Below are 15,008 nucleotides of genomic sequence, written 5' to 3'. Positions count from 1 at the left end.
TTTTCGGTAGCGTAACGAAAAAGGGCAAAGCTGATTAAGCATCCCTAGCGAACCAAAACTTAATTTTTTCCAACACTTTAATTGAGTGATTCCCGCCCGTTCAAGTAAGAACTAATTTCTTCAAAACGCGTAAACCGAATCGGCACCGCATGCACCCTTCTTCAATATCATTTTAATTAGTTTATAATCGAAAAAAAGAATATCTTTGAATGACTATGGTTACAATGAAATGATAAAAGGAGCGAGAGTTTAACAAATGCAAGTGTAGTTGCAAGCGACAGAATTTCATAATGACTTGATCAACCTCTTGGCTTCCTTCGAGTAGTATCATACACACGAATCAAGTGCTCTTGACCACCTTCGTTCTGCGAGAAGGCAAATCCACGAGACCTCTTTAGACGTTGAATCATACGGACCTTGTGCACTGCTTTACGGAACCATTCCATACGTGGTCGATAATCTGGAATATTGTACTTTTGGATCTCTTGCACAATGTGGTATGACTCGGGGATGTAGGTTCTCTTATAGCTATAAAAAAGGAGCGAATGTCAGTACGTTGGAGAAAAAAAAGGGGAGATATCGAGTCTCAAAAGTGGTAACGTACTATTTCCATATGAAGTCTCTCGTGTTAGCAGCAAACGGTATCAGTATAAGGATAAACCAGAATGCAGCACTTCCATATAACTTTGGTATGATGCCATATAACTCAGCAGAGAGAGGTAGCATTGGTCCGACAACAGACCATACAGGGAAGAGAACAAACCACAAGGCAATACTAAAAAGGGGACAAAACAAGTGTAAATGATTGGACTGATGCACCATCTGCCACGACATGATCTAACAATCCATTTCACAAACATACCTTCCAAATATAGCAATATAAGTAAATTTGACCCATAGATCCGTCACTATAGCTGCCTTCATAGTAATGGTAATCAACACTACGGTGTAGACAGTCTCTCCAAACACCCAGTTGTCACCCAGGAGACCATATGGCTCAATGGTGCCCTCTCCATAAATCCCTCGAATCATGTAATACATGAATAAGGAATGGAAGAATGAGTTGGCTAGCCATGCAAAGAATGCTTTATCGTTGTACTATAATATAGCAAATATTGCATGAGGAATGAAAAAGGAAGGCGCAACATAATGAATATGTACGTACAAACACTTCACGCTGACCCAATTGATACATCTGAGGGTATCGATCCAACATACGAGCTGACACATATTGGTCAAAGATACCAATAGCTACAGGCTGGAAGAGAGCGAATGCTACGTTATAAGCAGCCAGTGTCCATGATTCAAACAAGGTCTAATCGATACATTATGTTTAGTCGACAAAAAAATCAAAGTTGCATTGAAATATAGTAATCCAGAATACACTAACCTGTCCAGAGAATGCATTATCAAAAGCAAACCACAACTGAATGAGATACAACGTGATGTTTTTGTAGAAACTGTACAGAATCAGTTTCGACATTCGACTATACGCCCATCCACCATGCACAAGCAGCAATTTACGAAGGAATCGGAATTGGGCAATAGCGAAATCCGCTGATCGGGCTGCTTGTAGACCTTCCATACCAGATATACCTACTCCTACATGTGCTGCTTGTATCATTCCGACATCATTGGCACCATCACCAATTGCTAGTGTTACAGCTCGATTGACATTCTTCTTTACTAGTTTGACTACAAGGGCTTTTTGCAATGGTGATACTCGACAACAGATGACCGCTTTACAGAGTGTGGCCAGTTGCAAGAAGATGAGTTCAATGTCACGTTCCAGGGCGAAATCAAGAGTTTTTCCATCAATTATTAATGCAAGAGGCTGCAGTGAGAAAAACGTGTGAGTATGAAATGCAAAAACACGAAGAGGAGACGATCGTTTATGCTATGCCGCTGTTACCTCAACTTCAGTAGAGAATTCAGGTTTATCCAACTTCTCACGCCTCTTCTTAAATGGCCAGAAGGGTAGCAATGGAGTTCCACTCTCTTGTTCAAAGGGATTTTCGTTACCTGTACCTTGTAAACCACCTTGAACAGCAGCTAATTTCTTTTGTAGAAAATCCTTCGTCTCGAAGTGCGTTGTCTCGTTACATATTATCAGCGACATTTCTTCAGTAATCAATTTACAAGAGTATCCAATGTTGATGGCGGTTTCTTGTCGATCACCAGTCAAAACCCATACTTTGATACCAGCAGTCATCAGAGTATGAATTGTATCAGGTACACCATCTTGTAATTTATCTTCGATAGCTGTAGCACCGAGAAGTATCAAGTTGTTTTCAATCAATTCAGCAGCCTTGTCGAGTTCTGCTGACCGATTGTTGATGGTTGTAGCTGCTTTATTATACACTGATGTCCATTGTTGATATTCTTCTTCGGGAATATCACGGTATGCAATACACAAGGTTCGTAACCCTTCTGTAGCATAATCTTCTAGGTGGCTGGTGGTACGTTCTACGAATAAATTGTCGAGAGGAGATAAACGTTCTAAGATGACCGTATCAGCTCCTTTAACATATAGTTTGACACGACCATCTGGTCCTCGGACTACAGCAGACATTCGTTTACGAGTAGAATTGAATTCACAGATATTGAGAATTTCCCATTCTTGTTCTCGACCATCCACAACGATTGTCACGGTTTTGGGTTTACGAGTGGTGAAGATATATCCTAGCATCTCAGCACCTTTAACTAGAGCACCTTCATCAGGTGACGAAGCTTGATAGACGATTTTACCAGGTTCATCTTCACTAGTTTCTGGAATAACTGTATGACAGACAGACAAGAGACACAAGAACTCGTGTAGCATTTCTCTGACTTGAGGCGATCCATTCTTTCGATTGTCTTGCAGTCTCTTAAAGTCATAATAGCCCTATGTGAAAACACAGTGAGCCAAAAAAAACACGGGAGCTGCTACACAAGGACAAGCGCAATCATTACCACTTCTTGACCATTCTCATCAATGCGAGGCTTCTTATCTTCAGGTACCGAGTCTGAGTAGGCAATACCACCAATACTACACATGCGGAATTCCATAATGTTGCAGGTCAAGGTGCCAGTCTTATCTGAAAATACGTAGTCAATTTGACCCAATTCTTCGACAAGTGATGAGGTTCTAGCTGTTGCTGGAGTATCATTGACTTCATAATACATGTCCAAATCGGCATTTATAAGTGTTCCCAAGAAATATTTGACGAATTCCATGGTTACAATCAAACTAGGCAACCAAAAAAGGATTAGTTTTCGATCTTTAATCAGCCATGACGTGATTAAAAGGTACCTGAGTGGAATCAAATTGTTGAATAGAATCATAAAGGTCAAAATGTTCAGGAAGAACTGACCAAGAGCACCATCAGTAGACAGGAGTAAAATTTCCCTTTCCCAAGGTGAATTGTACTATTTCATGATGAGAAAAGGAATGAGACAAGCAACAACAAAAAACTTCGAAGTAGACCAATACCGTTCGAATCAAGGTTCCCAAAGCACACAACACTGACATGGCCAACAGAATGAAAAACAGGTACAGAATTTGTATGTTGACCATTCGTTCTACTTTTGTCGTTTTGGTAGGAGTAGATCTATCGAACAACAATACATGATAAGCAGCTTGAATGCTACCTCGTTTGCAACACACCGATGAACTTACGTGGCGTTTTTCATCAATTTCGTTTCATGACCTGTGAATACGACAACGGCATACACCCATCGAGTATTTCTCAACATGGCACCCTGTCGTAAAGGTGCGTTAAAGAGGACCATCGAGGCAGCAAAAAAAAACAGGAGTAACAAATTCATACTCTGAGCAAGAGCTGAAGAGGCTCCAACGGTAACTCGTCATGACCAAGTCGTAAAGTACCCTCATAAGTATACAATGACCGGTTAGGTTGTTCTGATTTGATCATACCATCCATACGAGCAACTTGTTCAGGTGTCAATATGTTGGCAGTTTCTTGTAAACCTTGTCGGATTTTGAGATTGGTTTCACTAGAAGAAAAAAACAGGAATTAGATACATGTTGAAATCGAACTGGACCCGTCAACTAAACTTACCCATCAAGATTGGAAGTCTCGATATAACAGAGCCCTTCAGGTTCAGATGACGAAAGCAAGACCAAATCAGCTGGGAAGAACTGTCCATTTTCGATTCTTACAACATCTCCTACAACAATATCTCTCCATGGCTTTTCTACAAATGTGTTTCCAGACAGGACTTTACATAATCGTGCGTTGGTTTCCTGATCCATTTTCGTTCGTCGTGCATCTTCAATCAATTCTTTTACCGCTGAAGCGAATACGACTATGCTCAATGGAAGAGCTGTACCGGCCTTGTTTGTAGGTGAGATATCACCGATTTGCTATTGCGACAAAAGCGTCAGACTGAATTGTCACATCAAGAGCACAAACTCAGGCATCACCATCATACCTGAATAAAAGCAGTAAACAAAAAGAACAAATTGGCCGATTTACTAAACTGCTCATACAAGAATTTTGGCAAGAAGGTCAAGACATTATACTTGGCGGTAGTGACTCGATTATGTAGATACTTCATTTGAGCATTTTTGATCGTATCATTTAAATGAATGAGACGCGTAGGATCATCGTCATCATGATCAGTTCCAAACATGTTTGAGATCTTACGAAATAGTGGGCTAGTTACACGTGATGGTTGCGTTGGCGGGGTTGATCCAGGACTTGATGTGGGCGGTCTTTCAAAGGTTCGTGAAGAAGTGGAAGGGAGATAGGAATTAAATAAATTATTGCTGTTATTAGAGTTGTTTGAGGTCGTGTGAAAGTCTGAGAATTGGGATGATGGAAGGTGATCTGAATTATAGAGTAGCTCGCGAGATCGTGACGAGGAGACAGAGGTCAATGGTATAGAAGAGCTAGCTCTTTTGGCAAAGGAGCCAATTCCTCGATCTGAGGTGCGTTGGATTTGACCAGAGTCCTCTAGCTCTAAAGGAAAGGAGTTTGTTTGAAATTGGTGGATTTTGCAACTTTGTTTAAAGTTTCTGCAAAGCTCTTCAACTTGATTACAACAATGGATCAAACGTAATCCTTGAAGCTTGCAAATTCAAATTGCTTGCCAGCTTCCTTGTATGCCCCCTTCTGCTCTGTAAGCTAGTCCCTCGAATCTGTCGGAAGTTTTAGATGTTCCAGTATTTGCTAAGCAAAAGTACTTGATACAAGTACGCTTACTGATCGTCGTGCACTCGATCATGAGACACACCGATGCGTTTCGAACCTTTGACAATTGCACGTGTCGTTTCCGTCTAAATGGTTGTAGTCTATCTTACCTGCAAGGAATCCTCGCGGTATCTCTGCTTCAGTCGGCGAGGTACTCCCACTGCCATTCGCGAATGCTCGGATACGACTATTCCTGGAATCCAGCTTGTTGTGTGTGCTTCAGCTCAGTGGAAGTGTCGGTGTGTCAACTGGTCATCACGACAAACCTTTCAACGATAAAGCACATGAAACTTCGTGCCAAAAGATGTTTTATTTATTCACGTGGTATATCACATACACTGTACAAAGAAAAACGAGCAGTTTCGCCACCAACGCCGTTGCCGAGATCATTCGTAACTTTTCTTCGAGATCAAAAGGTTCAGTGCTGATAATAGTATGGTTGCGGTCGAACTTCCCTTGTCTTGTCAGCATAGGTTCTTTGTGTCGGGAAGAGAAGGTTAGCTGTTCAGAAACAGGTCAGTGTACGTGTCTCGATCACGCGCAAAGTCCAGTGTCAGCACGGTCGAGTACGATCTCTACTTACGGATCAACCGAGTCCAGTATGGCACACACGGCGTTCCAGCTCTAGGCTCTACTTCCTATTGAAAACCCCAACAATGTTAACCCTTTGTGAAGCAACGACCTCCTAGCCAATTGCACTCAATCGAGTGGTCATATATGCGGCAGTAAGCCTGCTCACTTGTCCATCTCATGCAATTTTCACTGGCTGGCCGTCGTTCAAAGCATTGAATATCATCGAGAATTTTGGGAAACAAAATCGTGTCCAAGTCTGTTACATGAAAACGAACATTGTTTTGACTCCCTTAACGCATCGGCCTTTCAACTCACATTCTCAACCATTTCACAAGAAAATCAACGCCTCCAAGCCCGAAATCAAACCAGTGAACTGACTGACTGTAAGGTGCGGTTCACAGCAGAACTCATCATCCTGGCATTGAATTCGTGCTCTTGACAATAAAGTATCTAATCGTTCGCTCTGGACATTGTAACCTCGAAATCACAGACCGTTGCAACTCTTCTGATACATTGCAGCCTAGATGTAACAACGAAGGACATCAATGAATGGTTTCAATAGCAATAAAGATATCAGGGAGTCCACAAAGAAAAGCGTCAGAGAGTCGTCCAAACCGAGCGTCGTCAATGTCAAATTGAAGACGTTTGTATTCTCACCTTGCAAGCGATATGACGGGCGATAATTCAAATGCTGATTTCTGGGCAAATAATAAACATGGCTTTTCTTACGCCAGAGCTTGACACGATCGGAAGCTGTTTAGCGTGTGTGTTTGAATGTGGTTGATGATCATGAATGTGATTTCCGCACAGGTTGATTCTGGAAAGCGATTTGGCTCGTAATTCTTCTTGTACTCTCCTCAATTGACACTGTTTGAGACGATGAATTGCATCGCTATTTTCGGAGCTTTGTCGTTTGAGTTCGTTTTCGTCGTTGACATACTGGGAGTAATCGTATCTAGTCTCGTCGTCGATATCAGGCTCAAACTTGTCTTCGTCGTCGTATGTAGTCAAGGCTGGTGAGCCAGCTACTAGCTGATTCCTCTGGAATTGTCTGGTAAGAAGAAAGGTTTAATAATGAAACAACCGCAATAAGCTCGGAACAAAACACAAAACTTTATAAAAAGATGTTTATATTGAAATCAAGACCAGCAATACTATAAGTATCAACAACCCCTCATAACTCGTAATCAGCTTGCTCATCACCAATTCACCACCACCACCATCAATACAATCGTTTTACTAGAGCAAAATATAAAATGTGCGAGGTCGAATTATGACATGTCCATAATGCTATCTCCATACTTTCTAGAATAACCCATTTTGCTGACCATACGTGTTATTGCCAAATGGTTGTTGTGGTTGTTGTTGCGGTTGTGTACCAAATGGCTGCTGACCAAAGTTATTATTATTTCCAAAGGGTTGCTGTTGCTGTTGTTGAGGTTGACCAAAGGGAGTGCTGCCAAAAGCCGGATTTCCAAATTGCTGTTGTTGTTGCGGTTGACCAAAAGCATTATTACTATTGATGTTGGAAGCACCACCGAATGGTTGAGTAGTCATACCACCGCCACCACTACCCATACCACCAAATGGATTGGCTGCCTGTTGCTGTTGTGGTTGACCAAACGGTTGAGATGATTGTTGACCGAATGGCTGAGATGTGTTGCCTCCAAAAGGTTGTGATGAGGCACCACCAAACGGTTGGGAAGTGTTGTTGCCTCCAAATGGTTGAGATGACGTTCCACCAAATGCAGAGGCGTTGTTGGCTCCACCAAATGGATTTGGTGCTGTGTTACCTCCAAATCCAGATTGCTGTTGTTGTGGTACTCCATATCCAGAGGACTGTTGCTGTCCTCCAAAATTCGATTGACCAAATGGAGTTGATTGACCTGGGAAGGCACTCGACCCACTTCCAAAAGGTCCACTCGACGATGCCAACACCATAGCACCAGGTCCAGGCTGCAAAAAGAGAGAAATCATAAACAACTGAAATTCAGACATGATCTTCAGAGACAAACAAGCTCACTGTAGCAGAGAATGGATTTGGATCTGATGAGCCGCCAAAAGTATTAGTATTATAGTTCGAGCCTCCACCGAATCCTGATGAAGAGCTTCCGGTGTTTCCACCAAATGGATTTATAGAGCCATTACCAGCACCACCATAGTTTTGTTGCGGCATTCCTGATGATCCCATGCCCATGCCACCACTTCCAAATTGACTAATACATATGAATATATGTCAGCATCGAGTGAGAAATATTGTTCGAACTCTGAGAGTTAGGAGTTAGAACGTACTTGTTTGGGTTGGTTCGGCCAGCAGCGAGATTGGCAAAAGGATCTATTTGAGAACTAATGACAACAGATGTGTTAGCAAACAAGCTGCGAGAACCTCCCCCCATCCATTTAAAGGCAATTCTTCTGTACCTATTACGTGCCATATTCGCCATCTGAGCATTTGCATCATTCATACCCTAGCGCAAGTGATTTACAATTGAGTCAACTTTAACAAAGAAAGTCGGTACTTTGCACCACTACCTGATAAGGCATCGGTTTAGCACCAACACCACCATCAAATCCGCTTCCGAATTGCGATCCCCCACCACCACCAACACCGTATGAAGATGGGCCTGTGTGTTGAGTTCGAAGAGGTTCGACAGGGAATGTTGTTCTCATAGGTTCACCAGTCAATTGTGGTCGAAGAGGATTCATACCAACCACCATATTAAGATTGTTGCCACTGTTGGATGTACTCATTGAAGGTGATCGTATTTTACCAGCTTCAGCTTCAAATATGAATGGATTGTATGTCGACCCAATGGGGTTTACGTCTTTACCACCACCCCATTTAGGTTGGAAGGGATCGAAATCTTCTGTTGGGCTGTTGCTGTTTGTTGAAAGGGATTTTATTGAGTATTGTTAGAATGATGTGAGCTTCATCTCATAAGTTGAAACTTGTGACGTGGCACACATACTTTTCAAATGAAAAGGTACTGCCTCCGGTCAACTGATTGGCAATTCTTCGTTGCTCTAATTGCATTTGTTCTCGTTCTGCTAGTAATTCTAGCGTCCTTTGCAATTCCAAGTCCCTGTTGAAGAAACAATAGGGCTCTAATTGGTTTTTTTGCGGTTCACACAAAATCAAGAGTAAAATGAGCTTACGTCATGCCCTCTCTTCTCCTGGCTTCATCAAGAGCGGCTGTTCGTTTACTCTCTTCCAAAGCCCTTCTTAGCTGAGCATCTTCATCGTAATTTCCATTTCCACTTGGTGTTGGTTCTTCCCTGATTCTGTTTTGCATTCCCTGTCTGGCAGCTCGTTCTTCTCTCAATCTTGCTTCATCATTCAGAAGCGCTGTCAAATCTTTTGATTTTTGACGTACTAGATGTTGCGAAAGAACAAAAGATTGCGTCAGTACATCGTTGTGAGTTGTTAAGCTCCAACAACAGAGCTTTGGCGTGATTCGTATGTATACCATTTGCTCCTTGATCTTTCCCTTCCTCATCGATGAACTGGAACTCTTTCAGAGTTCTGATGACATAGATGTTATCTTTGGCGTAAGTTATGACTGCTTCAGATCCAGAATGTAATAGATAATCCAATAATGTAAGTGCCTAAAACAGGGAAAGGAGTCAATGAGCAATGAAACAAAGTTTTGATATTTCGTGATGTACCTTGAATACGTGTCTCCAATTCTTTCCATGGTCATTAAGTCGCTTATCAACCATTTCCATGATTTCTTGAAAGTCTCGTCTATAAACATGAAGGTTGAGTCGAGCGGTCTGCTGCATTATCAGCAACTTCGAGAAGACGTACGCGTTGTATGTAGCATCAGCTATCTCAGCCATGAGTGTACCAGATGGTCCCCACTGTTTGGAAATGGTCAAATATTATCAACTGAATCTACTGAGCATGATCAGACTGAGGACTTGCCGGATCATTGGAGGTTGCTTGTCTAATAGACACATAAGTGTTAGTTTACGAGAGTGGGCTAACAACAATAAAATCAGCAAAGTGCTGTGTACCTGACTTTGATTTGGATGTCTGAGTATCCCTTGGCGTAATTTTTCCTATAGAGGCAATAAGAATGAATTTTGGTTTCCAGAAAATTGGGTGGAAAATGTATGTCAAATGTCTCTGCGGGACTTGAAGGAATTCAACGTATTGAAAGACGATGAGACCACTAGGGTCATTCAATATCAAGCAGGAGCATATATTGGATGTTCGACTCCAATTCCTTCCAATGGTTTTGGGCCGTCAAATGTTGGTCATCCATTATCAAGACATTTTACGTGGCGGCGTGAATTGAAGCCTTAGAGAAACACTACTTACACAGAACGCACGATGCTCTTCACAGAGTCAGCCATATTTATCGGCCTGAGCTGCAGGCAATGGAGGTACTTTGAGTGGTTTTTGTTTTAGCGATTCAACGAGTTGCAGTTTGAGAGTTTTAAGGGCGTGTGGTGTTCAAGCTGAGTCGGTATTCCACAAGATCTATAAATATAGCTCAATGCCGCGGCATATTTCGTTGCATTTACCGGCAAATATCACGTCTGCGTGTTCTGCAAAAGCTGAAGAAACGAGCCCCACCAGCAAAACTCAGCTGCGCCAACAACATGGCATAATGAAGGTATATTTTGAGTCGAATCGCAAATTACATGTGTCTGATACACATTTTGCATCATTTTTCTCGTCTCCCCTGTAGTTTGGTTGAGATACTGCGACTAATTGCCTATACCAAAAGTCAAGAAATCTCAATCTGCGCCGAATTACAGTGATACCAACAAAAACAACATAGTAAGGACGCGATTTAGAACTCAATATGAGCAATTAAATACTTATTCACAATATCTACATCAAAAAAACACGTCTTTTATGTGCAGATCTCCAAAAACGAGGTGTCTGAAAAACGTTAAGGGGAAACAAGCATGGACATTCTCAACTCGTGGCCCACGAAAAAAACGAGGTTGGCAAGACAGCGACCAGAGGAAGCAACAAAACATAAAATTAAATTAAATCAATCCATCACCTATCACGATATTACATTCAATCATGCAGGAAAAATTATCCTTTCCAGACGCTCCGCCACCAATAAATGCCAAGAGTTGTCGTGTCCGTGTTGATCTCGTCAACTTGCCAGCAAACGACCCAAACGCCAAACAAGCCAATATAGTCTCATATCGAGAGCTACTCAGGAAGCAAGTCGCAGCTCAACAGCCTCCCGATGCTGCTAATGGACCCGACTCTTCCTCTGAATCATCTCCTCCGCCTACACACAAAGATGTTAATGGCGATGTTGTAATGGCCAATGACGACGACGATCAAGCCGACAAGCCTGGATCTGAAGCCGACTCTGATAATGATGACGATGATCAGCCTTCTGATCCTGATGGTAATAGCGAACAGGTTGCTAGTGGTGCTGCTGCAAAGAAAAAGGTTTATGAAGATTATGACTTGGACGATGAATTCATTGACGACTCGGATCTATTTGGGGCTGAAGTCAATTACGCTCCTCCTGCTAAATGGGACTTTGGTTTCTTTGTGTGGAAGGGTCCTGTCGAGAACTTTTTCGATGAATAGTAAGTTCGTGTGTTTGTTGATGTTTGGTATGTTTTTTCGAGTTAAGCTTTTCGAGTGTTTGACAGCAATACTGATTACCTTCAAATTCCTTTACTGTAGTGGTGTCAGAGACGACTCATCAGGTGAAGACTCGCCCTCAGCAAAACGTAAACGTACCACTGCAAAGGGCAAACAACGAGCTGTACCAATCAAAGAATCACCAAAGAAGAAGGCTACTACTACTGCTCCAGGTGGTCCCACAGTAATAATAGAAGATGACGATGCTTCTCCTAGTACTGCTATTACACCCACCCCAAATGCTCCAGAATCAGCAGCCAAGAAACGTAAAGGTGCTGGCATGGACGAAAGCAAGCCTAAAAAGAAGCCAAAAGCCAGTACAGCTCCATCAACTCCCGTTGCTGGTGCTCCCGGTTCTACATCCAATGGTGGTGGTGGTTTGAGTGGCTCCCATGCTATAAATGCATTATTGAAAGGTCTCATGTTGGAAAACCAACTTGCTACCAAAGCTGGTCCCATTCCGAACGGTGCTGTTAGTAATGGTCCTGTTGGCAATGGCTTAGCAAATGGTCATCATGTTGCTGCTGCTCCTGCACCTGCTGGGTCGAGTACTATGGGTGGTTCTGCAGAGGATGTCAAGAAGGAGACAGTGGATCGTCTTCCTCCACCTCTTGCTCCAGCGCTGCAAGATGCTCTACAGGTTCTGAGGAATGCTGCTTCCAGAGGTATGTTCACGGCTGTTGACTTGGTGGTGACTCCGTGGCACTAGTGGTGGCGTGAGGAAAAACCGGACTGCGAGATCGCCAATGACTCTAAATTATGATATCTAACACAATCATTCTCCAAATAGAATCATTCGCCGAGAAGAAGAACTTTCCACCTCTTTTGAAGCCTATTCTTCATGCCGCAGCTCGAGTCGCTATGGACGTGAACCACCCTCACGATGATTTCATAGTTCATGTACGAGAGATACTACCGTACAACACATTCACAATGAAGGTGAGTTTCTATACGATTGGGTTACTGTATCCTGTCTTCAAATGACATTACGTAGTTGACTCGATACGTTTTTGTTGTTCTGGCAGAAACTGATTGGAAAGATGATATTACCAGAAAAGATCGAACGCAACACACAAGAATTGAATGACCTGTATAATCGTCTGGGTCAAATTGTGCATGGTATGATGATGGTTCAAATGCCAAAATACGAAGCTTTGGTGCAAAGGAAGACACGTAAGTGAACTATTTGTTGCGTCACGTATTGGTTTCTAGGATTGACCATTTTCGTACCATATAGAAGAAGTAAGCAACTGATCTTGCTAATGATACCACTTATGGCCGCGTTTTGATCATAGAACTAATTTTGAATGCTACACGTAGATTGCTGCCAATCCACAGACGGCAGAGGAAGGTGAGTCTGTTCAGCAAAAGACTGTCGTGCGTTGCTGCCATGACTCATGCCTTGACACCACTCTTCATAGACGCCATCCCAGCACCCAAATTCGAACTTGACTCTGAAACACGGGAACGTATATATGATATTGTCATGAGCACATCTGATATCGCATGCGTCAAGAATGAACTAGAGTACGTATATCTCGTTAATTGGGGTTTATGACGTCAATCTCATGTACCAAATATTTACTAAATGTCAAATCACTGTAGCTTTTATACTGGTGAAATCGAAGAGAAGGAAGAAGAAGAAAAGGTTGAGAGGCGTGCTCGAAAAGAAGCCTTCGCCAGGGTAAAACGCACGTTGTCTTTTTTCCCTTGATGTTGAATCAATGACACGACCCATACCACTCACTGCCAGCACTGACATCACACACCATCCCTTAGCTCATCGAGGTTTGGCCTCAAGGATGGATGCAAGGTGTATTAATATCGAACACTCTTCAGGCAGTCAAGAAGAAGAGGGCTCGCCGCACCACCATGGATCATATTCCTCCTCCTGGTTCTCCAACTCCTGTTATGAATGGCAAGACTGGAGGTCTAGTTGGAAATACTCTTTCAAATTCACCTACGACTACTCAACCGCCGCGCAAGAAGCTTGCTCCGCCCCCTGGTGGTGTTGCACCTTTAGCAAAGAATAATATTAGTATTGCTCAACCGTCTCCATTGGGACAGGTCGTCTCTATTGAAGATAGTAATGACGACGCAGAAGATAAGGCAGAGGAAGAGAATGATGGTGATGTGGATGAGGATATTGAGATGGTGTGAATAGTGGATGTTTGAAATGGTGTTGTCAAATGCAAGGACAAGAGAAAACAAATCAAGAAACCCCCATACTTAAAACAAAGCAAAAATAACAAAAAAAGAACAGTTTGGTTCTAAAAGTCATTCATATTTTCATTTGAGGTTGTGTGTGTATTAAGATGTACAAAGAAAAAAAGCCACCAAACCATATAAAATTGCCAGATAGTTGCTATACGACCCGTGCATTTCACGAATAAGATTTATAGGAATGGTGTTTCCGCTTGCGTATGCTAAAGATGCCGATCTATGTGCCCTAGCTCTTCCTTTACTTATGATATGTAGGTGAGCGTTGCATCTTGATTGATATCCACTCTTTGCAACAAGACACTCAACCTATTCCTCTCATAATCTTCCACCATATCATCCGACTCCATATCCTCAGTTGCATGCGACGACGATCCTGACGATGCCGTTTCCACTGAATCCATCTTACTATTACTATTACTACTACTAGGACTACTATTTATAAACAGCATGCGAGACATTAACGGCAACTCTGTCTCTCCATCATCACTCAACAAGCTGAGATTACTGCCTATTTTAGAGTCGTTTGATAATCGTTGGATGCTGGATGAGAGACTGTTTGAGAAGCCGGTGAGACTTGATATGTCGAAATCGACTTGGGGTAGTGGGAGCGATGTGTCTAGTGAGTTTCTACGTGTTCGGCGTTTGCGTTTGTCTCCTGTCCTGTGTGTGCTGCTGATATTGCTGTTGCTAGTGGTGTTACTACTACTATGACTACTAGTTTCTATAAAAGATGTAGAAGCATGCCGTGTATGAGATATCATACGTCGAGATTTACTGCCAATGTTGGTTGTTAATCGTGTTGGAAGAGTGGGAAGTCTAACACTGAATCGAAGGGAGGGATACGGCGATGGGATCTTATATGCTCTGCGATGGCGGCCTCCGTGGCGTGCGACTAGTGCTGTACTGCTGCTGCTGCTACTATGACTATATATGTGGTGGGTTGATTCAGGTTCGGCAAAGAGTGTTTCGTTAATGTTGGTGAATGGTGATGATGTGGATGGTGGAGATGATGATGGAGAGGACATGTGTATGGCCTGAGGTGTATATGATGGCATGGCGGTATCTTCTTCGTTTTCGATATATTTTGATGGAGCTGTTGCTGATTGACGGGGCGATAATGAAAGCCGCCTGCAACAGAAAATGTTATAACGGAGGCATAGAAATATTGTAGAGATTTGATTTTGTATCGCTCACCTGACCATATGCTCCAGTTCGGCCATCTTCCAACGTCTTTTCTTCTGTGGGCAACTCGCACAGGTTTAAAAATCACAGAAATCAACACAAAGCTACTAATTGCTCAGACGTGAATTTTGACCGTCCGAGGAAGGAAGCACAGGGCATGCAATTACTGTGTTGAAAATATGTGTGCCATTTTATCTGATAAGATC

General features: G+C 42.5%; 1 protein-coding gene across 1 annotated transcript; it reads right to left on the bottom strand.

Moving 5' to 3' along the window:
- Positions 1-299: 299 nt before the first annotated feature.
- Positions 300-9,608, bottom strand: SmJEL517_g05015 (uncharacterized protein; the record flags this gene model as incomplete). The annotated part of the gene is made up of 25 exons (XM_031170943.1): positions 300-528; positions 605-775; positions 863-1,098; positions 1,166-1,315; positions 1,391-1,834; positions 1,913-2,884; positions 2,953-3,229; positions 3,293-3,408; positions 3,473-3,590; positions 3,659-3,741; positions 3,810-3,996; positions 4,062-4,366; positions 4,435-4,964; positions 5,306-5,388; positions 6,709-6,819; positions 7,102-7,724; positions 7,792-7,984; positions 8,061-8,114; positions 8,190-8,236; positions 8,301-8,649; positions 8,738-8,851; positions 8,925-9,141; positions 9,236-9,374; positions 9,435-9,513; positions 9,577-9,608. 25 exons carry the CDS (start codon positions 9,606-9,608, stop codon positions 300-302), a joined length of 5,859 nt encoding a protein of 1,952 aa, XP_031023073.1.
- Between the last annotated feature and the right edge of the window lie 5,400 nt (positions 9,609-15,008).

This window comes from Synchytrium microbalum, assembly GCF_006535985.1.
Source record: "Synchytrium microbalum strain JEL517 chromosome Unknown SmJEL517_scf0040, whole genome shotgun sequence".
NCBI lineage: Eukaryota > Fungi > Chytridiomycota > Chytridiomycetes > Synchytriales > Synchytriaceae > Synchytrium > Synchytrium microbalum.
This window is presented reverse-complemented; position numbering and strand designations above follow the sequence as displayed.